General features: G+C 32.7%; 2 protein-coding genes across 9 annotated transcripts in view; one reads left to right on the top strand and one right to left on the bottom strand.

Moving 5' to 3' along the window:
- LOC129755214 (synapse-associated protein of 47 kDa) overlaps positions 1–24,734 on the top strand; it is an 87,936-nt gene that overhangs the window by 23,826 nt on the left and 39,376 nt on the right. For 6 of the 8 annotated variants that reach the window (XM_055751591.1, XM_055751593.1, XM_055751595.1 and 3 more), the window contains one exon: positions 19,356–19,646. In XM_055751591.1, coding sequence (XP_055607566.1) covers positions 19,356–19,646 — 291 coding nt within the window. The remainder of the gene's footprint in view (positions 1–19,355; positions 19,647–24,734) is intronic. The other 2 variants (XM_055751594.1, XM_055751596.1) reach the window with 1 other exon arrangement.
- The window catches only part of LOC129755221 (zinc finger CCHC domain-containing protein 10), a 56,650-nt gene that overhangs the window by 25,919 nt on the left and 5,997 nt on the right, over positions 1–24,734 (bottom strand). The window lies entirely within an intron of this gene.

The raw sequence follows: 24,734 nt of genomic DNA, 5'->3' as shown, positions 1-24,734 counted from the left end.
TTTTGTGTCGTTATATTTATTATTTTGATTGTATTTACCAACTTTATTATTGTTAAAATGTGAATAAGAACACTTGTATAAAATCGGACATCTTTTCTTTGTGTCATTCATACGTCGCTATCGATGTTATCATCTATATATATAAAAATGAATTTCTGTCTGTCTGTCTGTCTGTCTGTCTGTCTGTCTGTCTGTCTTTCTGTCTGTTCCCTATAGACTCGGAAACTACTAAACCGATTTACGTGAAACTTGGCAGGTGGGGGTAATGGAGGCCGGGGAAGGTTCCTATTCTGGTTTGGGACCCCTCCCCCTTACAGGAAGGGGGGGAGGGGCCTCCCAAATAAAAGACAATTTTTTGCATAACTCGAGAACCCATCAAGCAAATGGTATCAAATTTGGCATGAGGTGGTATTTGGGAACGGGGAATATTTCAATGAATATTAGGTACCCCTCCCTCCTCTCAGTGGGGTGATAAGAAGGGGGGAGGGGGGCTACCTTACAATTTTTCATATAACTCGAAAACTAATCAAGATATTGGAACCAAATTTGGCATGGAAAGGTATTTTGATATGAAAAATATTTCAATGATTTTTTGAGGCCCCTCCCTCCCTGCATTTGAAAGGGGGAGGGGCCTCTTTCATATTTTTTTACATAACTCAAATACTAATACAGCAAATGGAACTAAATTTGGCATGGGAAGGTATTTGGATACGAATAATATTTCAATGATTATTTGAAACCCTTCCCTCTGTCCAGTAGGGAGATATAAAGGGGGGAGGGGCCTCTTTTTAATTTTTTACATAACTCAAAAACTAATCAAGCAAACGGAACCAAATTTGGCATGGGCGGATGTTTGGGAACGTGACATGTTCTAATGATTGTTTGAGACCCCTTGCTTCTTCTAGCGGGGAGAATGGAAAGAGGGAGGGAAGTTTCATAAAATTTTCATTGCATAACACAAGAACTACAACAACAAATGGAACCAAATTTGGCATGGAATGATATTTGGGTACGAGAAATGCTTCTATGATTATTTCGTATCCCTCACACCTTCAAAAAGGTGGATGAAAAGGGGGAGAAGAGGTCTCCCTTACAATTTTCAGTATAACTGGAGAGCTGATCGAGCAAATTGAACCATATTTGGCATGTGAGGGTATTTGGATACGTGAAATGTTTCTATTATAAATTGAAGCGCCACCTTTTTTCAACGGAAAGATAAAAAGGGGGAAAGGGGGGCTTCCATACAATTTTTTTGCATAACTCGAGAATTAATAGAGCAAATGAAATAAAATTTGGTATCAAAAAGTTTTTGAGAACAAAAAATACTTTTATGAATATTATGATCTCACCGCTCCATTCAATGGGGAGGACAGAAGAGGGATGGTACTTCCTTTCAAGTTTATGCATAACTCAAGAATTTACAACGCAAATAAAACCAAATTTGGCATGGGATGGTATTTTAATACGAGAATTTTTTTTTCGTCAAACAATTCCTTTCTTGCAGTGGGATGATAGAATTGGGAATAAAGGAAGGAAAGAGGAGAGAAATGGACAAAACTTATCATGGAAAATCATTTTGATATGATTCTATGATTATCTGACACACCATGCTCTATTCAGTGAGTAGGTACATGGGAGGAGGGAGGTTAGCCCAATACAATTGTGTTAGCATTAGTTCTCAATTTATGCTAACGAAGCCAACAAATGGAAATAAATATGGCATGTAAAGGTACTTGGTTACGAGATATGTTTCTACGATTGTCATAGACCCTTTCGCTTTACAGTGTAGAGAGGAAAAAAAGGACGGGGTTCCATATAAATTTTATTGTATAGCTTAAAAACTTATCAACCAATTTAACAATATTTGATTTTTGGGAATGAATAAAATGGGTATGATTATTAAAGATTACCACCCATTCAGCAGGGGGGGAGGGAAGGACAGGGGGGGGCTCTCTTATCAGTTCTCTAGCATAAATCCAGAATATATCAAGCAAAAACAACCATATTTTATCAGTTGAATTATTTGCGTACGATTTATTTGAGACCCTCCTTTTTTAGGGCGATGCCTAAAGAAACAGATTAAAATTATCAGATCATTAACACAAATTTATGGATGGAAGATTCAGAATATAAGTTTAAGTTACTTTTGGATTGCCATCCGAAACTCCAGCTGCAGCTCCCATTTTATACGGTTGCTTATGAATTATGTTATAATTTGATTCAAAATAATGCCAATAAAACAGTAAAAATTTGAGTTAATTCTGAAAATTTCATTCGATTTTGAAAGGTGTAGCAAAGCACACCGGGTCAGCTAGTGTTGTATAAAAATGTTGTTAGTTGACGCGATATCAATTAATAATCATCCCAAAAGAAGAAGGTTTGAATCTGAGTATTTTTACAAAAAATAAAAAATAGTGGCAAAATCGGGTAAAAAAGGTGACAAAATCGGGGGCAGACATAATCGGTGCGTGACAAAATCGGGGTTTCACTGTATTTGAAATTAATTTAAAATGATGATGTGATAAAACGGTAACACGAAATTTTTTAAAATATCTTCAAAAATTGATAAAATTTGCTTGGCAGGATCAATGAAGTTGGAAATTATTACTTTCCCATGAAGTTGAAAATTATTACTTTCCTCCCAGTTTCCTTGTTTGTTTTTGTCTAAACTTTAAGCATAACAATTTTTCGATTAACTCATATTTTAGGGGGCTTCTATTGTAGCTTCACCGATTGCATGAGAAAAAAGAAATCCTTTTTAAAACAAGCGAAACTAAAATTTTAAGCATTTTTCAAAATATTATTTGAGGCCTTCAGGAGCGCAAAACTCAGTTTTTTCATAATTTTTAACACCTTAACACACTTTCTTTAAACTATCATTTGAACACCTCTACCTCTCTGATCCATAGCTCCTGATTTATTATGATATCAACAATTGTCATACACATTATTGCCAACAATATTTTTTTTACTAAACAAATTAGAACAATGAAATAGCTGTAAATATCATACGAAAATAGAATTGCTTTTATGTCATGAGTACACAATAATGTTGATTATTATTAAATGCAAACAGGTACTCATCGTTCGCCAAATATCAATCATTTTTCGTGATGTGACCACCTGTCAAGATCGGTATTAAAATTTTATTTTCTATGGACATTCAAGTTTGGCGAAAATGAATTGATTTTTTAAACGATCAATTTAGCTGAGAGGCTTGAGAGTAGTTAAAAATCTTTTGTTTTGAAGCTAGGAACTTAACAGTTTTATTGTCTATCATCGAAAAATTTAGCGGAACATGAGTGCTATCGTTGTTTTTTTCTTGTGCCTCAACTTGAACACAAATATCATATAAGACATGTGGAATATTAGCTGCTTGCTACTTGGCTGACAAAATTTTTTTTCCGTCACTACTTCTTATTCTAATAGTTGTAAATTCAAAAATGTTACTAGTTAAAATTGATGATAAATTCCACTTATCTGAATATCCGGAGCAGGTTACTGGAGCTCAATCCGACAACTCGTCTGAAGAATAGCATACTTAAGATGGTCTTTTGTTCCGGGGGCGTTCATTCCAAGCGAATGACTTTTTTGAAAAATATTTACATTTTTTTTCAAAACTACACTTTAAAGTCAAAGAAAGTACATAGACACTAAACTTGAATCAATAACCATTTTATATTTCTTCATATTTTCTAAAACGAGAAACGAAAATCACAAAAAACGCAGCGAGGAAACAAACAATGTCCGGTCTCGAGCAAGGATTGCTGCGATCTCGCCTGAATTTCATAGATTAACTTTTTATACCAAACAAATTTATGAAACTTTCATAGAAAATAAATTACTTGTAAAATTATTTTTAAAAAAACTGTCCTTCATTAAAATTTCCACCTCGAAGAATGTTACAAAAAAAAAAAACAAATCGAACTTCATATTCACATAAAATCCCACTTTTAACTGAATTGTAAAATTAAACAATTTAAAATTAGTACTATCACAAGGTCCCATACAAAATTATGTGGATTTTGTTCGGAAAAACAGTTTTCACCAATAATTTTGGTCTTTATCAAACGAATTTTCTTTTAGTTTGAGTGTTTTTAAAGCTTTAACTATGACAATGTTTCATCTGAAGAATGCATTTCGATTTAGAGTTATCATAAAACTGTTATTAGGCATCAAAAACGTTTTTATAAGCGTCGATCAACGACCATTCATGTAGTTTTCGTTGGTTGACACTTCAGAAGCTAATTTTTTAAACTCATTTTTTTTATCATAAATGGTAAAACTGGGTTTTAATGTTCCTTTCAAACTGATCCTCTAAATTTAGCAAACAACTTTGTGCTAGGGCTATGATCAATTTTAGCTTGCAACTTATAAAATTTTCATAAGTTGGCTAATTTGGGTACTCTAGTGTCCAATAGTGTCCATTAATGAACTTCTCATAGATCGATGCCTTTTGAAATTATCAATTATTTTTCCTTTCCTTTGTTATTAAATATTAAAAAGATTCAGAAACACATTTAAACACTTTTACGTACAAGTTTTTACTAGCGTTGGTTTTTTTTAAATATTCACGCGATTGCACAACTAAATTTCGAATAATATTGATATGCGCTGTGTTGCAAACCTTATCTGGTTATATAGGCCTTTTTGGATTCAATGCACTTAATGTGTTGGGAATAAATAGATCATAGTTTGATTTAATTCATCTATACAAACAAAATCAATTCGAAAAACTCACCAAGCCTTGCTGCTATCTCATGACCAAAAATCTGACAAATGATTAAGTATTTTTCGATTTAATTTAAACAACAACTTATGCCTTTTTCACCAAACCATTAACAAAATCTTGTGTTTTAATTGCCAATAACTTTCGGACCTAATTTCGCCCTGCCAAAGCATAACTACATTTAGCATATTGATTTGTCAAAAACGTCTGGTAAATTAATCTTTTTTTATTTAAAAGATTTAGATCCTGCTGACAAGTAAATAACATGTAGCGTACATTTATCCGCTATCTCCCATAATAGCTCAGCGAATATTGAAACTGAAACGTGACCATAATCAAAAGTGGTTCGGTCCTCCAAATTCCGATACCATCAGTTTCTGCTAGGATGCCAACCTAAAAAAAAAGAGTTTCCACCACTCCACTTTATGCTACATGGCAGTAGGACAAATCGAAGGGATATCGCATTGGTAGACTTATGCTTTGGCACTCCTGCCTGCCTGGTACGTTTTATAATGGCGACCAAAATAGCGCCAAGGGATTTGGAAAATTGCACTAGAGGCGACGAAAAGTTCAACGCTTTGTTTAGAGAAAGCTGTTAGACCGCTATAAATTGATTGCCCTTTTGGCACCACTTGTATCCTACAATTCTGTAGATAATAGCCTTATGAAGTTTGGGGAATCCCAAAGCGGGCGGAATGATATTTGTAATCAAGAGGAAGGAGTTGTATACTACTGTTGTATACATAAGAAAGAACTGTAATGACAAATTGCTAATCTGCTTAGGTTTGAAATGATTTCATATTCCAAATAAATAAAGTTTACAAATCCTGCTTCATTTAAAGTACTTATTTATCCCTTCAAAATCCCTTCAAATTCCCAATCCCTTCAAAATCAATCCAGCATACCGGGTTGGCCAATTAAAATTTTTCTTATTTAGAAGCTACTGTAAAGTGGAAAATTTTATTTCCATTCTATTGCTTTCAAAATTGCTGAGACGTAAAATTCATTTTTTGTGAATATCAAGATTTCAAGATTTTCTTTAACCAAGGATAACAAACAGTCATCAGAATGTTTGAATAAAATAATATTTGTAAGTTAAATCTTTTGCATTTTCCCCCTGGAGCCACCATATCGAGAAAGCTTATTATTTGTTATCTAGTTAAACGATGCTTGTATTACAATGTTGTTTTAAATAGTGTTTTCTGCTATTTTCGTTTCCTAGAAACAAGGAACAGATTTTACCATATGTTGTAGATAAGCTTTGCGAATAACATTCTCTGGAGTCCCCTCCTCATATTTCTGAAGTTTTATTTTTTTTTTAAATTAAACAACAAAAATATTTTAAAAGTTCAAAATTTTAAAAATTCTGATTTTTAAAATAAAATGAATAGGAAAAAATGATAAAGTATGCGCTAAAGAGTGAATAACTGCTAATTTGTTCATCGTGGTTTTAATTAAGTACCTAACAAGGCTTTTTTATATTTAACTCTGGTTGATTTTTTGAATTATAAAACTTTCGTTGATAAATTTGTCAAAATAAGACTTAAAGTTTTTTTTTCATGTTGTTTGAGTTCAAGTCCAACATGAAAAAAATATAATTGAAATATTTATTTCGATAATAATATGAACTTCATAATGCCATATTTTCAAAGCATTGGTTAAAATTCAAGGAACACATTTTCTGAAATGCGACCTCCCTAGAGTTGAAAAATGCATAATTTTCTTCTTAGTAGATCATGATCACTGCTAAACACGATCTACTCATGATTATAAAATAACTAATTTAAAAAATTGATTTTGTAAAAATAATTGAAATTATTACTTTTATTGAATGAATATTTATCACCGCTATTCGTGTTTGTTAATCCGTTTTTACTGCATTATAGATTAATGTTATGTGTTTTTAGTACGACCATCTCAAGATTTGAATAATCATTGATAAATAGAAGCAGATTAGGTAAACAAATCTACGCATCTGTTAGCCAAGTTTTAATTTTATGAAGAGATTAATCACCGTAATTTAAATGAGAAGAAATAAAAGATGTTCTTACTAAAAAAGACATAACTTTTCACCACCAAGTAAAAATAGAATTAACACGTTCGTCGCCATGGGGCCCATATTCGGGTGACTGGTGAATTTCCCGGGAGGCCCCGTCACATCAAAAACGTGTAACGCTCTTTTGCTCATGTTAGCCTCCCAGTTTAGCCACACGCTGCAAAGCTGGAGCTCTCCTTCTTTACCTATTTTGTCGCTCCGAGAATTCCTTCGGGCCGGGTTAGTAAAACTCCAAAAACGAGCTTGGCGACGAATGTGTTAAATTATCACACATTCCTCGAATAATACTCTCTGGAGCCACTTTCACAGATTTCTATTTTTTTTGTTTTTTTTTAATCAAATAACAAAAACAATAATTTAATAATAAAAAATTTAGAAAAAATCATGGTTTAAAAAATATATGAAATAAGTAACACATGCATTGGAGGCTCCAGAGAGTAAATAAGACTTAATTTCTTCATCATCGTTTTAATCACTTAGCGAAGGAACATATCTTCAATTCATATATAAGGAATTTTGCCAAAACGTTCGCAAGCCAGGTTTTTGAAACTATTCGATCATACACTATTTTTTTCATCATCTGAAATTGCTTTAAAATAACGAAATGAATTTTGAAATTTCAGTTTTAGGTCAACTCATAAACTTTACATGTTATTTGGTCAATTAAGATTTGGTGGGCCACGATTCCCCACCATTTTTCAAAATCCAAAAAGTATTCCTTTTTTAAATAATCAGAACTTGTGGAAAAAAATTAAAAAATATATATATGGGAGAGTGGGGAATCATGGGCCACTTTTTTTCGTTGTTCCATAACTTCTTCATTATAAAAGATAAAATGAAAATAAAAAATGGTATGGTTTTCTTCATTTTCAAGGTATCATAAGGTATTTTTTATAGTTTTTAATAAATTATTTTTCCCAAATTCTGACTGTTTGAAAAAAAGCAATATTTTTTGGATTTTGAAAAATGGTGGGGATTCGTGGGCCACTAAATCCAAAAAGACCAAATAACATGCAAAGTTCATGAGTTGACCCAAAACTGTGATTTCATAATTCATTTCGTTATTTTAAAGCAATTTCAGATGATGAAATAAAAAAGAGAGTTGTGTATGATCGAATAGATTCCAAAACCTGGCTCGCGAACGTTTTGGCAAAATTTCTTATATAGGATGGACAAAATATTTTTTATAACTCTTCATTTGGCGTAAGAAAATTTTGCAGATACGTAAAACGTATTTTAAGTTCTGAATGTGTACAAAAACTTAAAAATATAGGTGATTCAAGATGTGTGGCCCACGATTCCCCACAAGCTATGATTTGCAAATTGGTTGCGTTTGTGTGACTCATTGATGTTTCATCAAAAATTCCTTTCCCACGTGAAAGATCGTGACAAAACTAAGATCATTAGCGTATGAGCATATTTTTGTTATGCACTTTAGGTTCCCCATCGATGAAATTAGCGGGTGTTTTTTTAATTATGTAAGTAAATTTTTCTAACTATTTTTAGCTTGATAAATAAAAGAAGCATATGATGCATATTTCAGTTAACAACATATAGGAATACATGCTCACGCAAAGCGACGACGATGACAGTTGGTTTGAGATTTTTATCTCAACACACATCTGAGATATTAAAAGTGGCCCACGTTTCCCCATGGCCCACGATCCCCCACTCTCCCCTATAAATTCGTCAGAATAATACATCAAAAATGTAGAAAACTATACAAATATTTTTTTTCATCTTATCTTTGATAATAAAGAAGTTATGGTAAAGTTGCCAGATCGGCCGGATTTCATTGAAAAATGCCCGGATTTTGCCCGGATTTTTTTCACTTTATTTGGCAAATCAAACCAAAAACAATAAATTGTTTTGTAAAATTTTTTTACTTAGCCACCAAAAACAAAAATTTTTAAGCAGATTTACTACGTTTTCATTCTAAGGTCCATTATTCCAAAAGTTATTAGTTGAGATTTGGCACATTTAGATATTCCAAATGTGCATTGCTCTATTATCAAAAAGGGTTAGATATTTTATTTTATTGTAAATTTTATTATTTCAGATGTTTTGGGATTTCGATGACTTTTTTCTGATACGATTCTAATAGTTTTTTTTCCCGGAAATACCTACTTCTGATTGATCCAAATGAATTCGAACAGGCTCACTCGAATTTAAATTATCGCCTTAAAACAAATTTTTAAAAACTTCAATGAATAATTATCAGGAATCCTGTAGAATCTGATCGAAAAAGACTTAAACCGGACCTAAGGTTTCGACTTAACATATAAAGATTTTCATTTTGTTCTATCTGGAGAGAGAGAAAATTTTAGATTTAGCTTTCTTTCCTTTAAAAAAAGCTTAAACCATACAAGTTTGAACTTCAAACTGGTTTCAATAACTAAAATTTTAACTCGCATTTAGAAAGTTTGGAAATTAACAAGAACAATTATCTAGAACTAGCTGACCCAGTATGCTTTGCTATACTGCCGTTCTAAGCGAGATTGTCCCATGTGGAAAAACGTGCAAACGGAAAAAACGCGATTGAAATGTCAGTTATATTTCCAATGTTTCTCTCAAACTAAAAATTCACCGACAGTTTTTTCGTAGTGAACAGTTCAAGTTAATCATTTTCCAATGTTTTCTGCCAAGAAAATTACATTTCCTACAAAAAAAAAACAGCAAATTAGAGCCAAAAATGCTCCGTTTGACACTTTTGCGTAGAATCAGAACGCATGCCGATGCTAGTTCTACGAAAAACTGTCACACAGCTACAATTTTTCTATCATTTTAAAAGCTTGCGTAGTTTATTTTTTTCCAAAAACTCATGCTAAACCGTAATTTGAGAAACACGCTCCTCTTTGTTTATAAAAATGTATAGTTGAGTATGGATCTTGTAAGTAGTGACTACCGAAAAGTGTTTAGTGAAAGTTTCTCTAAATAAAACACTCAAGGCTTCTCGCTCCTCCTCTGCCCACTATTTTAGTGTTCTTTTCAGTGAATAACATTAAATTCAACAGTTTGAACTCATCTTAAGACAATATTTTGATAAAATTTGCATTTTTTATAGAATTTTCTCTAGTGTGACATTCTTGCGTAGAACTATCAACATAGAGACAACACCCTTGATGAAAATTTCGTATCAGTTCAGAACAAAGTATACTTGTTTGTGTTTTTATTCGAAAGTTAACACTAAAAGAGACCGTTTCCAGCAAAAAAGTGAAAATGACCAAAAAGTCACATGGGACATTCTTGCTTAAAACGGTAGTATACCTTCCAGAAATTTATGAAATTTGTGAAAATCATTTAAATTTTGATTAATTTTAAATTTCAAATTTTAAATCCTTAATTTCCGGAATGATTTAATCTATATTTAAAAAAAATCAAGAATTTTAGACTTTTTTATAGCTCCATTAGGTCTTCAATTCTACCAATTGTTGTTTCATTTATATGAAATCTGGTTTCCTTCCTTATGTGAGGGCGGTTCTCGAACTACCTGAGCGATTTTTTTTAAATTTTATACAAAGCTTCACATGCAAAATTTAACGTCTTTAGCTTGGTAAGCGAGTTAGTGAGAAAATTGTTTAGCCTCTTCCTTCTTCTAGATTCCCATCGTATAGAATAGGGTTGCTAGAATTTTTTCAGCACTTATCCGGGCCGGACAAATCCGGGCTGTTTTATCTAAAAACCTGGCAAAAACCTGTCAATATCCGGCACCCGGAAATTACACAACAAAAACCAAGAAAAACAAATTTGAAATAATTTTTGTTTCTCTTAAACTCATCAGCAGATTTATATTTTTTTTTCGGCTTCCAAAAAACTGTTCATGCTTATATTCATAAAACTTGTCTCAAAATTTTCGTTTTGGAAGCATAAGTAAAAAGTTTTTCAACACAATTTGTTTCTTTTACTTGATTTGGCAAACAAAGTGAATAAATCCGGACAAAATCAGGGACCGGACCGGACTTTTCTTAAATTTTGTATTAAATCCGAGGAAACCCGGATAAAACAGGGCAATATGGCAAGCATGCATTAAAGCCAGTTAACGGTGTATGTGTTTTGACATAAGAAATGTTTCACATAGGCTGTTCAAATTTAACGTTTCAAATGGTTTGATAAAACGTACACATGTAAGGGCAGTGTCCGGCACAAATCCGCTAATCGCTGATTAGTCCGTTAACTTTCGGTTAGTGAATTTATTTTCTCGCTAATTTCTTCTTCAGCTAGCGAATAAGAAAGTTCCGCTAATTTTTAGTTTCGCTAACTGAAGAACGCTACCTCTTTGGAGTGTTAATTTGTCCATTAACTTATAGGTCATAAATTCGGCATCATTCAGATTTTAAATTTTGAATCCGATCAGGTATTTAACTTTTCGTTAAAGATTGATTTCAGAAGCTATTTGATCTCGATTTTGACTGGAATCAAAGAAATAGGCAACTTCTTGAATTGTCTTCACTTGAATTTATGTCTGAAGCATAAGCCTTCTTTGAATATAAAAGAGATGAAAAAGTTGTGAAAAATAGAAATTTCCAGAACAAAATAAATCAATAAATCAATCAACCTATTGAGTATTAATGTCAAAATAGATGAAAATCTATTCCGGACAAAACAAAACATCTACATAAAAAGAATCTTCGCATTAACTGATGTAAAAAAAAATTGATAAACGGGTGAATATTTTGAAAAATTTGATGCAAAAGTTTTTACTTTTACTATCCATCAAATACGCTAACTAAAACTTAAAGTGGACTGACGCAACTGATGTGGACAGAAATGTTACAAAACAAGTTAGAAACTGCCCCTATCGATATCATTAAACAATTTTATAATATTATTATAATTAAAGATGGCTGCAAAATTTGTGTTTTGCTTATCTTTTTTCAAAACTTTCTACTATCGATTAGCGATTAGCGATTATAGATCGATAACTTTTACGCAACATTTAGAGGTCTTAATTAGCGATCGCTAACTTTGAGTGAGTTAGCGATCTAATTAGCGCCGCTAACTTTTCAGTTAGCAATGCCGAACACTGTGCTTCATGATTAACAAAAATTATTTTAAAAAATTTATGAGGATTTCATTTATATGATAGTTCGTTTATTCTCAAATCATTTTTTTATGTTTTTATAAGAAACGTTTTAAAATAACCGCGTTTATGCGAAAAAACAATAAGTTTCTTAGTTTCGTTTAAAAATTTGATAACTCAATTCATTTATTGAAGCGCATTGTTCTGTTAAACTTCCATTGAAGAAATACTACAAAAGTGTTGAAGTTAAAAGTCTTGAAAAAAAGGAAATCAATTTTCATGACGTCATAATGCATTCTTTACCCGGGTGCAACTCGCAACCTTCTGAACTGATTTTCATTACAATAAATGCGCTGAATTCCTCTCTAAAAGTTCGAAGAGACCCTCAATTTTCGACAATAAGTGACGTTTAAAGGAACCATGAATTGAAAAGCAGTAGAATTTTCGTGACGTCAAAACGCTTAAAAATAGATACCTTTATCACAGATTCTAGAGCGTAAAAACTTGCATTGATTATTCTTTATCTCATATCATGCTTAAAAGATGGGTTTTAACATAATTTTGCATTTTTTTTTTGGCATAGCTAGATTTTTGACAAAGTTATGTTTCAAATAAGGAATAATTGTTAAAATCATTTTTTTCTTACTAAAATTTTAAGATTTCAACGATAACACACTCAGTTCGAAACAATAGTGACTGAAAATCTTTTGACGGAAAATGAAGCTCAAGAATTAACCTTTGCTGATGGAGTGCAATTAATTTTTGAATAATTAAAATTGAAAATTAGTTCTTCCGTTGTGGGGTGCTTGTAATGGGTCTTTTATAAAGAATGCATGGATGTGAGCACTTACTTTGATAATACTACAGTGAATCCGGGCACCCATGGTAGATAATATACATACAGAAACAAAAAATAGCTAAACCTTTTAAATCAAAGAGAGCTTCGCGACGCCTTTTAAATGATGTTTTCAAATACTGTGAATGGAGTACACTACCAGATCTTCTTAACTGCTCCCTATTGTTCTAAGGATTTTTTTTAATGTTAAGTATGGGCTTCGACCTGTCTCTGAAGATGTTCCGTAGAGTTGAAAAGACACCGGACAAAAATCTATGAAACATGGTTCTTAGGTGTATACGGCTCGAAAGATCTCGATGAGACAAGAAAGGGATTCTTAATGAGGCATAAAATGCCTTTACCGGTTAAGGCCATAAATACCTGGATTTCTATTTTTACTTTAGAATTAAAACTACACCTTGAACCTTTTATCGACGTCAATTCTCTAAGTTGCACAACTATTCGTTTATTTCTGGGGAAAGAGAATTGTCCATGCTTTCCTTCAAACAGGAAATTTGATTTAAAACTCCTGTTCGAGTGCTTGATGAAGAGGCAGTTAATTTTTGTTCCCGAAACTATATGTTGTTGTAAAATGTAAAATGGCTAAATATCTAAATATTCAGCCGCAAATTTTTGGATATTCAATCATTGTTTATTTCAAATATCGATTAGAAATGAAGTTTATTTAACATACATTTTTTTGTCTATTTTAATAACTTCCGTCACTTGAAAAGCCATCAGTTGATCGTTGAAAACACCTTCGTTCGAACCAAACCTTCCCCTTATTTATCTGATATCGCATATCGCACTGGGGTTCTTCTGATCCTCAAAGAGTGGTAACATTGATATGCTTCAGCTGCTGGAGTTGGAATACTAGGTGATTTGTGGAATCACTGACGAAATTTCTCAACTAAGTACATTTGTATCCAAAAAAATGATTGATTCCGGGTTCTGGATCTGGGTTCCACTACAAGATGTTCTGAAGTAGCTGGATGAACACCTTGGCCCTCCAGATATCGAAGAGAGGGCATTTGGATGGATTTGGTTTCAGCGTCATGTTAACTCCAAATAGGTCCTCCGCGCTGTTGCATGTTAGCAAAACGCAGCTTTTTCCGCCAAACTAAAAATTAATATACATTGAGCCATAAACGGGTTTTAAAAACATAGACGATTGTAGAGTTCACTTTTTCTTACCATATTCGCCAATAGAACCTTGAATAATATTCCAATTAACCTTCCCATGCCGTTCGCAAAATATCTGTAAAAAAATTTCGGGTCTATTTGACCTGCAGTTTGTTATCGCTCCCCTGGCCACAAATAATAACCGATTTTGATGATATTATATTCGTTGTTTAGGTAATTTTATCTAGTTTCTCAACGTTATGAAATTAAGTCAATATGTTTTACGAAATTACCGGTAGTCCAGAACCATTAACCTTTCTACAGATGTACAAATATGTGGGGGTCCAGTGGAAGGTTTGGCCGCTATTCCAGAACTTCCGGTAGAAAAAAATCTTACTTCAAAAAAGACACCCAATTTTGGCTTTGCATCACTGTATCTCGCTTATCAATGGACCGATTCTCAAAGTTCAAATTTTAGTTTTTTTTCGTCAACGCTATTATTAATTTCATTCATGGTTGATGGGTTCTCGGGGTTTTGTCATGGTGATTTCTCGGAAATTTTCACTAAAACTGTCCACTTTTTATATACCAAGAGATTCATTAGAATCTGCCCTTTCGATTGGTATACTTTTTGTGAAGTTTTCCAAAAATTTGTAACAACGTTTTTCCAATATACCGAAACTTGTCAGATTTCAACCAGTCCAGCACACTTTTCAGATCTGCAGACCGGTTGGCGTACTGTTTTAGCACCCCTTCGCGTAGTCTCAAGAGAAACGAAATCCTTTAGCTCTCCTGTCGCTCACCAAACTTACCTCCCAGCAGCAAACAGGAGGAATCGCCGTGCCGCGTGGCTTGTAGATTGAATTTTGATTGATTTTGCTCATGCCGATACCTACGTAATGAATATTTTATTTTAGGATTTGATTTGCTAATAAATATTTATCATAACCAATGAAGTGCTTCAATCTTTCTTTCAGTTGTATCACCTACTTGTCTTATTCGAATATTTTTGAAAAGTGTTATTTCTTTCACTAAATTCCGTCAAGCATTATATCTAAAATACAAGTGAAACTTGAAAATAAGGGAAGATGATATCTTCGATGTCCTGAGATTATGCTCTTTAGCCAAAAATCTTGAAAGTACACTGTTCATCCTCTTGAATCCATGATTTTTTCCGGCCTTGATTAAAGCTTTATCTAAAGTATTGAAAATCCATATCATTATAAAATAGAATTAATTAGGGGAAACTTATACTCAGAACTCAAATTTAGAACTCAGAATTCACAATTAAAAGTTCAGGATACATAGATACATTGGTTAAGAAGAAAGTATTCAGAACTGAAAATTCCGTATTAGATTTTACATTCATATTTTTCTGAATTCTGTATCAGAAATCAAAATGCAGAATTCAGCATTCCGAATTCCTGAATTCAGAATCTGAAATCTCAATCAAAATATATTGAAATTAAGAATTTAGAATCTTGAATAAAGAATTTAGAATTGAAATTCTAAAATGTAAAATTTTGAATTTATAATTGAAATTTTTTAATTCATAATATAGAATTAAATTGAGGATTTAAGCGTTTGGAACAAAGAATTATGATGAAAAAAACGAAATTTCTACGGGTTTTGATAATTTTTATAAAAATTATAAATTTTTCAAATGAAAATTCTAAATTCTAAGTTTTCAATTCTTAATTTATTATTTCAAAATCTCATTTCTGAATTCTTCATTTGTAACTCAAACTTCTAAAAACTAAACTACAATTCTAAATTAAACCTTAATCAGAAACCATAATCAGAAATCTGCATCGGAAATCTGAATCTGAAATCTGAATCTGAAATCTGAGTCTGAAATCTGAAATCTGAATCTGAAATCTGAATCTGAAATCTGAATCTGAAATCTGAATTTGAAATCTGAATTTGAAATCTGAATCTGAAATCTGAATCTGAAATCTGAATCTGAAATATGAAATCTGAATCTGAAATCTGAATCTGAAATCTGAATATGAAATCTGAATCTGAAATCTGAATCTGAAATTTGAATCTGAAATCTGAATCTGGAAAATGGAATCTGAATCTGAAATCAGAAATCTGAATCTGAAATTGGAATCTGAAATCTGAAATCTGGATTTGAAATCTGAATTTTTAATCTGAATCTGAAATCTTAAGCTGAAATTTGAAATCAGAAATCAGTGAGTTCGAGCACAGTTGTACCGGATAAGTTTTTCCATGACTGTCTGAAAACTGTATCGTTGATATAAGGCGCGAATGACATAAAGGCTATAATAAAAACAGAAAAAAATGTTACAAAAATAATAAATTTCACAGTTGCAGAAGATTGTGCTTGAATAAAATGGATTAATGTATAATACCATCCATAAAATATAGGTACACGTACATACCTATGTAATAAAAAATATCAAAAAAGATTCAAACAATACCTACAAAAATAAAACATTTATTACGTTATCAGCATCAGCACAATTAATTACCAAAGCCATGCGGCGAGACGGCAGTTCCTCCTGCTGCTGGGTTGGGTGGTAGATTTGGTGAGCGACAAAAAGAGAGCTAAGGAATTTGTTTCTCCCGCGGCTACGTGAGGGGTGCGAGATTTGTACAACAACCTGCTGAAAATGTCGGCCAAACTGATTGAAATCTGACAGGTTTCAGTAAATTCGAAAAACGTTGTTACAAATTTTTGAAACACTACACAAAAAGTATGTCCATCGAAAGAGGAGACTTTAATGAATCTCTAGGTATACAAAAAGTGGCCAATTTGAGTTCAAATTTTAGAGTAATCAAGCTAACAAAATCCCGTTAGCCTACCAACTCGAGGGGAAGTTTGAAAAATGGCAAAAAATATGTGAGATTCATTACGATATACTGAAGAACTGAGATTTTTAAGGAACCAAGTATGTTTTACGAAAATAATAATAGCGTTGACGAAAAAAAAACTAAAATTTGAACTTTGAGAATCGGTCCATTGGTAAGCGAGATACAGCGATGTAAATCCAAAATTGGGTGTTTTTTTTTGAAGTAAGATTTTTTTCTACCGGAAGTTCTGAAATAGCGGCCAAACCTTCCACTGGACCCCCACATATTTATACATCTGTAGAAAGGTAAATTCTTAACAATTTCGAAAATCGTTAAGTTAGTTCAAAACAATAAATCGTTCAGAAGTTATAAGCATTTCAAAAAGAGCTCTTTTTTTGGACTTTTTTCATTCGGAATGGACTACCGGTAATTTCGTAAAACATATTGACTTAATTTCATAACGTTGAGAAACTAGATAAAATTACCTAAACAACGAATATAATATCATTAAAATCGGTTATTATTTGTGGCCAGGGGAACGAGCGCAAGAGCTCGGGTCAATATGACCCGAACGGCATATTATCGGTTTTTTTCATGGGGCCATTTCCGGTGGTCACCGGAAGTTATCTGGTACTACAAATTGTGTATTCTGCGGCTCTGCATAATTGTTCCAAATTTAAGATTTTTCCGATTTTTTTGTCACGAGTTATGATGAATTGAATGTACGCTTCGGGTCATATTGACCCGAGCGGCGCGGGAAGGTTAACACTGAAGTTTAAAAATTTTTCGTTTGGTTTTGGAAAAGTTGTACGCACAATAACATTTTCACCCATAATATTATCATAATCTTGATCGCAGTGCCTTCTGAGTGTCGTTTCGAGCTGCAAATCGCCAATACAAGATTTAATAAGTTTCCGAGTTCTCAGCAAGCCTTGGTCGAGTGCGGTCGTGTTTTTTTCGCTCGTTCGAATGTTTGCGTTTTAGTTTTCTGGGAAGATAAAATTTAATTATATGATTTTGCTGTCGAATTGGAGCTTCTTGTGATTTGCTAAGCGGATCGCATCCGTTGGTTGTGTGTGTTGATTGCAACACAAACGTTTGATGATTACTTTATTGCGAAGAGATAATAAATGAAGAAAGTGTTCTGAAAAGTGAATTGCCAAAATTCATTCTAACATTGTGTGTCAAGAATAAGCCTTCGGTTGGATTGATGACTTCGGTTGGAATGAAGTTAAAGGAAGGAAAAGACAAATGTTTCGTGTTTGGTGCTTTTCCCTAACGCTTTTAACAATGAATAGCTCAGTTCAGTCGTTTAGATGAAATAATTTAAAGATGGATGGCGGCAACAACTCAGCTAAGTGTTTTTTTTTTGTTTGTATATCATACAATTTCTTTCAAAACCATTGTTTCGTGGTTAATTGAATATCCCCCAAAAAAAATATGGAGGTTAGTATACAGTAAAAGCGTGGTTTTTCCTATGGAAAAATTTCATTTTGGCTGAGAGATAGAGAATAGTTATAAAATCTTTCGTACAATCATGAAACATTTTTTTAAAGTGATTTACCAGATTTGCCTTGTTTTTGTTTAGATCTAATATTAAAAAACCAGAAATTTTTCAAGATTTGTAGAACCGATTAATAAAATTTGATAATGTTTTCAAATCAAATTACAATAGAAATATTAACAAAAGGCCTTTAGTCAGAATACATTTTTGAGTTTACCGATCTGAAATGAACCGCTTGTTCTTTTAAACATAGTTTGTCAGCATTTAATGTACCATTTATCACAACACAATACTGTATTCGTTGACATTTCAGTAGGAAACATGAGAATTTCAGAAGATTGGAAACGACAAAAATACAAAGTGATGGAACCTTAGAATGAAACATTCAAAGAATATTAATTACAAATAACAAACGAATTCAAAACAATCTGTTGAACCATTCAGCTTTGTTTACAAACGGACGGCTTTCAAACTTCTAATGCTTTTAGGTTTAATCAGGAGTTTCAATAGGAAACATAGGCATTTCAGGAGAATAGGAGAATTGAACTCAAGTGGCCACATCATTTACCAAAGTGATTTCCATGCCACATCACCATTACCCCCAAATAATCAGCGTGAGATTTGTGGAGGGATGGTGTACAGCCGGTCTCCGCAAAATAAATCATCACATGTGCTGCCCTTTATTTCCCTCTATCGACTATACGGACTTGGCCGGCGTCGTTATTGGTTCATTTGAAAGTAGGAGATCCTTAAAACTGTACAGTGAGATTATATTGCTTGTTCCCAGCAATTTTTCAATTGGTTCATTGTGCATATTGATTATCTCGAGCCAACCACGGAGTGCAATCATTATGCCATTAGCCGCAGGTGGGCCGTAGTTGATAGCAAGCTCAAGCTCAAGATTTAAAATTAACAGGTGCTATTATTTTTTTTCTTGCTAATAGAGTCCTGAATTCATACGAAAAATGTTTAGAACTTTAAGTCTTTTAGTTTTTTTAAGATCAGTTAGTGAGCAAACATATTCAATACTGTATTTTCTATATTAATTTAAACTTTGAGCAGTTTCTTTCAATTCAACGATTCATAATCATTGGACAACAGACTAGACCAGAAACGACTAATAGATTTTCAATTTTCTGCTTTGTTATGAACCTGAAATTTGGTCGACTTGACTTTTACGTAACCTTGTCTCAGTTTAAAAAAAATCCTTTTAAGTACGTGCTACATGTTAATAAATTTGTTTTGTTTTCTCTTCTCGAAAAACACCAACAGCCCCACAAAAGCTGGCGTTTTCTCCGGCGTCTCATCGAAAGTAACAGGTTGGCTGGGTAATGCATCCATGCCGTCAATGCCCGCGATGCCATCCATGCCAACGGTTTCAATGCCAGCGATGCCTGCAATGCCCTCGATGCCGTCGATACCCGGACTACGAAAGGCGAATCCAGACGAGAACGGTGGCATCGTGAACGAGGGCCTAGTCACGTCACCGGAAAAGACCACGAATCAAGGTATTGCCGGAACGACGGACGCCGCGGACGACGAAGACCGGTCCAGGTATATTAGGTAAATGGGCCGATACATAATTGATTGAAATTACCCAAGTTAGTGAGATGAAAATAACACACAAGCGAAGAATCGAAAGAGGAATCGAAGTGAGATAGATCTTTATTTGTATCGCTCTCGGTGAAAATATTTCAAATTTGATTTGCATCCTCTTTCAGTCAATCGACTCTCTTTCTTTAGATTTCTGTAAGCATCAAGGCACAGTAATTGCGAAAATCTGAATTTAGCCTGTCAGCTATCTGCTGCGTATTAGTTATATTTCATCGCGCGCTCATTTAGCATACTAATGCTTGCTTCTGGCTGTACCTTATGTACTTTTAAGTGTACCTTCTTCGTATAATGCTCATGTTTTTTCTCGGTGGTGATAAATATGAATATCCGTTGTGGACGTACTTTCTTTCGCCAATCTACTGCTGCAACAGTAGCTTCAGGAAGTGGTGTAGATCTTTTATGTATTCCCAATCAGTTGTTTCTTATTGTACTTTTAATTTTGGCATGATTGATGTTCAACTAGTTTATCCTTCGAATAGAGGATATTTTTTCGTTCTTTTTCTTATCTTTCAGTTTAAACTTGAATATCCCCAATCAATATTGTTTCAGTTATGTTAACTTCATGTTGATTTCACAACCATACTACAAAACAAACAAACCAAAAAAGAAAAGAAATTTTCGTGATGTGTAGAAAACTGGCACTAATCTCACCCTATCACCTAACATTCACTGTTTCATCGCTTCTTCACATTATACCTAGTACACATCTTCACGTCGTACATATTTGTTACGCTAAGTTCACCTGTAAATACGAAATGTTGACTAGAATAAGATCGTTCAACGCTAGATACAACTAGCAGGCTACTCAATCTTAACATGATCGATGATGCGCTCGTTCTTGAAAACTGTCATAGAAATTTTCTTAGTATTTCTTTCTTTGATATTTAATGCTAAAAAAAGCTGAATTTTATCAATTGCACTTCGAAGAATCGTTAAAATCACAAAATTTTCAACTACTTATATAAGTAATTAGTTTTGCCTCATAATCAAATTAAACTACATGATAATTTCAATTTCAAAATTTGTGTTAAGTTGTGCAATTTATCAATGTTTTTCATATTCCGTCACATAACTTTCGATTGTGTTTGTTTTATAAAAAAAACCTATTGAAATTTTCCACGTTTGTTTGTAGAACGTACCTATAAAATTTAAATGAAAAATCGAACCATTCCAGCATTATGAAACTTATAAAAACTTTGAAATTGTATTCGATTTTTCAATCACAATTTCCAAAATTATTTTTTTCATAACGTAGTGTAAAACATTCGAACAATTTCGAGAAATAGCTTCAAGCTAACTTCAGAAACTATTATCAAATTGGTATTTCGGTTCTAAAACTTTTCGTTCAAATAAGAATTAACCTTGAAGTAATTAGTAAGATTTCAAATAAAAAAAAAAGTTGAGGATCTAGACTTGGAAAACTCAAAACTGAATCAGATTCAAATTTTTTTAACGTTTTGATAATTTTACTAGTCATCAGTCATCAGAACTAATTAGAATCCAAATCAAGAATTAAAATTCAGTTTAAAATTGCAGTTAAAACAATTCACTGTCGAAAATTGAAAGCCAGTTTTCTGATTTACAATAAATATTGAGATTCAGACGTTGTAATCAATATTTCAGCATCAGAACCTTTACTTCAATCGTATTTGTTTGGCTACTTTATTAAAACAAAACAGCTTAAGTGTCTTACGAAATTTATTCACGATTCACGTTCATATTTTACATGCCTGCTGTTTGTTAAGAAAAGCGATCCGGTTCCAGATTTTCTATTCTGAAATTGTTGACCTTTGTTTCAGTTCAACCTCTGACTTTGTTTCAAGTTCATGTTCAATGGCATTGTTCATTCAGCTTCCGACCTAAAGCGTTGTTCAACTTCTAGGATTTAGCGTTTTGCCTCAAGAGTGCTGCCTTCCTCAGATTGTTTACCGAAGGAAGAGGAGCGTATGGGCTTGAGTAGAGATATGTACCTTTACTAGCTGTCAATTAGGGTGCTGTTTAAATTTTCATAACAATTAACTGAAAAAAGTACAGAATGTAGAATCTTAAATTAAAGTCTTAGCAAATGTATTTTTCCTGAATTTTTTATTATACTCAGTCTTGACCTTATCTATTTTATCTCATCTAACTGGAAGTTTGAACTACGCTTTTTGGCCTTTCATTATGTTCCATCTGAATTTTCTCTGTGGCATAAAAAAAATCTTGAAAAATTTATACAGTACCACCCTACTGTTATTTCTTCATCATCTTTTTTTTCCTTCCTTCGAGAATCATCTCCTCGACCACCTCCGGATCACTAACAAGGAAAAATGGCGAATTCTGTGCATACTTGAACGAAAATTCTTCTCTATAGGAACCACCCTTTGTGTACTCTGATACGGTTGTGTTTTTCTTACGTTGTCTACTTTCACCCTTCTGTTCAGTTAATTTCACCTGCTACACCCTTCCATAATATTCTAATAACGCTACATAAATGTCAACATCACTCTCGTCTGTGTATTACCATCTCATTCCACCGCATCTTCTCATATCCGTACTCAATCCGTTTTCGTACTTTCGCTTAACTGTCATTACTTTTCGATCCAATTCGTAAGAACCTACTACATCTGATAACATCTCTAATTTGATACAACAAGATCAAAAATAAAAGTTTCCAATTGAATCGAAAACTCAAAAGTGTAAAATAAACCAAAATGCTACAGTACAGAAAAAATAGATAAAAAAATCACAAAAATTTCTTCATTTGTGTATGGCCCATTTAAATCTAGTTTTAAGTGATATTGTTTCAACATAATCGTTCTTCTGAGTTCCGTTACCATTATTGAGTCCTTTTTGTTTTGATTTTTATGTTTACGTAATAGATACTAATATAAGTATAAGCATCTCATGAGTTGGTAAACGAAACATCCAATATTGCACCAATTGACATCACATTCAGTCGAGTTATTCCAAGTTACACTGTAATCATCAGTAAACTTATACCTTCCAATCCCAAATAAAACATCGTTATTTTAGATCTAGTGGAGGCTTGTGTCTCAATTATGCTGCATAGATCCTATATTAAGATTATATATTATCGTTCTGGCTTCTTTACCAAGTATTATGGCTTTACAAGATAGAATGATTTGAAAAAAATTTTTAACAGATTAAAAACACAGATTAATGCAAGTAGATCCTAATTTCAAATCCCAGCATTCAGGTCATAAATTTTATACCAAATCCTAATTGTGTGTTCATAACTTTGTATTTCACTGCATTGCATCAACATTATGCATCCGATTCAGGTGTGAGGATTTGACTCTGAATCGAACGTATGATTCTGAATCCTGAATCTCAATCTGATTTTGAATTTTGAATCTCAATCTGATCCTGAGTTCTGAATCTCTATCTGATACTGAATTCTGTTAAATCTGTTAAATCAGAAGTTTGATTCTGAATTTATTTTTTTTTCTGTCTTAATTTTTTTATTGAAATACAAATTCCTGAATCCTGAATGGATCCTGAGTTAAAAATAAAATTAAATTTGGATCTGAGTCCGAAATTGATATAAATTCTAATTTTTTAATCTTAATTATAAGCTTCAAACTCAAAATCTTACTTTTATCTATGAATTGACCTAAGTTGTGAAATTATTGTAAATATAAAAAAATTAACAAATTTAAATTTAAAAAATAAACCTATGAATTCTAGAACTAAATGCTGGATCTGAATTCTTAATCTAAAATATGATCCAAAATTTAGAAAACAAACTCTTAATTCATAATTCTAGATTTGAGATTCTGAAATAAATCAAAATTTAAATTCTTGGTTCTAAATCTGAATTTTGAATCTCGATTCAAAATCTAAATTTGAATTCTTGAATCTGAGTCCTTTATCCGAAAAATGAACTCTAATTCTGCGCTTCGAATCGAATTCCAAATCTCGCTTTCCGGTGCTGAATTCTGATTCTGATCTCGAATTAACACTTCTGAATTCAGAATTTAGAATGATTTCATGAATTATTTTATCGGTTATATCGGTGAAATGCTATATTCTTTGATAAAGAATATTTAATAATTGAAAGATTGTAGACGGATAGAAGATACGAATAAGATGAAAGGTGTTCGTTCGCACTGCAAGTTTTCGCTTGTTGGGCCAACCATGCATGGCCTACTATTGTGTGTTGGTAGCTACATGTATGCCCAAGATGAACAAAAATTCAAAACTATGAATTGAAAAGCTGATTTCTTATTCTGAAACCTGAGTCTGAAAACTAGATTCAAAGTCTGCAACCGGAAATTAAACTTACCTTGGTTTATTGGTTCTGAATTGGAATTGAATCATTATTTTTAATCCGAATTCCAAATCTGAGTTTGAATATTATTTTTAAATTTAATTTAATTCTAAATTCTGAATCTAAATTTATGTTTTAAATTTTGAATCTCAATTCTGAGTTCTAGATTTGAATTATGAACCTGAATTAAGAATTATGATTCCTGATTCTGATATCTTAAATTTAGTTATTAATTTTGAATCTGATTTCCGTTTTCTGGTTCCCGATATTGATTTCGAAATCTGAATTTCAAATTATAAATCTGAACACTGTTTCCGGATTGGGATCTTGATCACTTATTGAGAATTTGAGTTATGGAAATAATTATTAATTTCAATTTCAAATGTGGTTACTGAATCTGAGTTCTAAATTCTGTATTCGAATTTTGTACTAGATTTTGAAGCTCAATTTCTATTCTGAATATGAATTCAGAATTAAAATTTTGGTCAGTTTTGTATTTTTTTCATATAAAGTTAATCCAGAATTTTATTCAATTTTCACCATCCGCTAACTAAAACATAAAAAATTGACCGCTTTCGATTGTTGCTTTGAGGAGATTAGCTTTCCACAGATACGTGCAATCCCAACACTTTATTTGAAAAGCTCTGAAGAACTAAATACTTAAACCGGATGTGTGCTGAGAATTGATAAACAAGCGGCCTGCCAGGAAGGGCAGAGCAGAATATCTACCGGAAACTCCCTTCAGGGAATCCCCGCAAAGACTG

This window comes from Uranotaenia lowii, chromosome 3 (genome assembly GCF_029784155.1).
Source record: "Uranotaenia lowii strain MFRU-FL chromosome 3, ASM2978415v1, whole genome shotgun sequence".
Taxonomy (NCBI): Eukaryota; Metazoa; Arthropoda; class Insecta; order Diptera; family Culicidae; genus Uranotaenia; species Uranotaenia lowii.
This window is presented reverse-complemented; position numbering and strand designations above follow the sequence as displayed.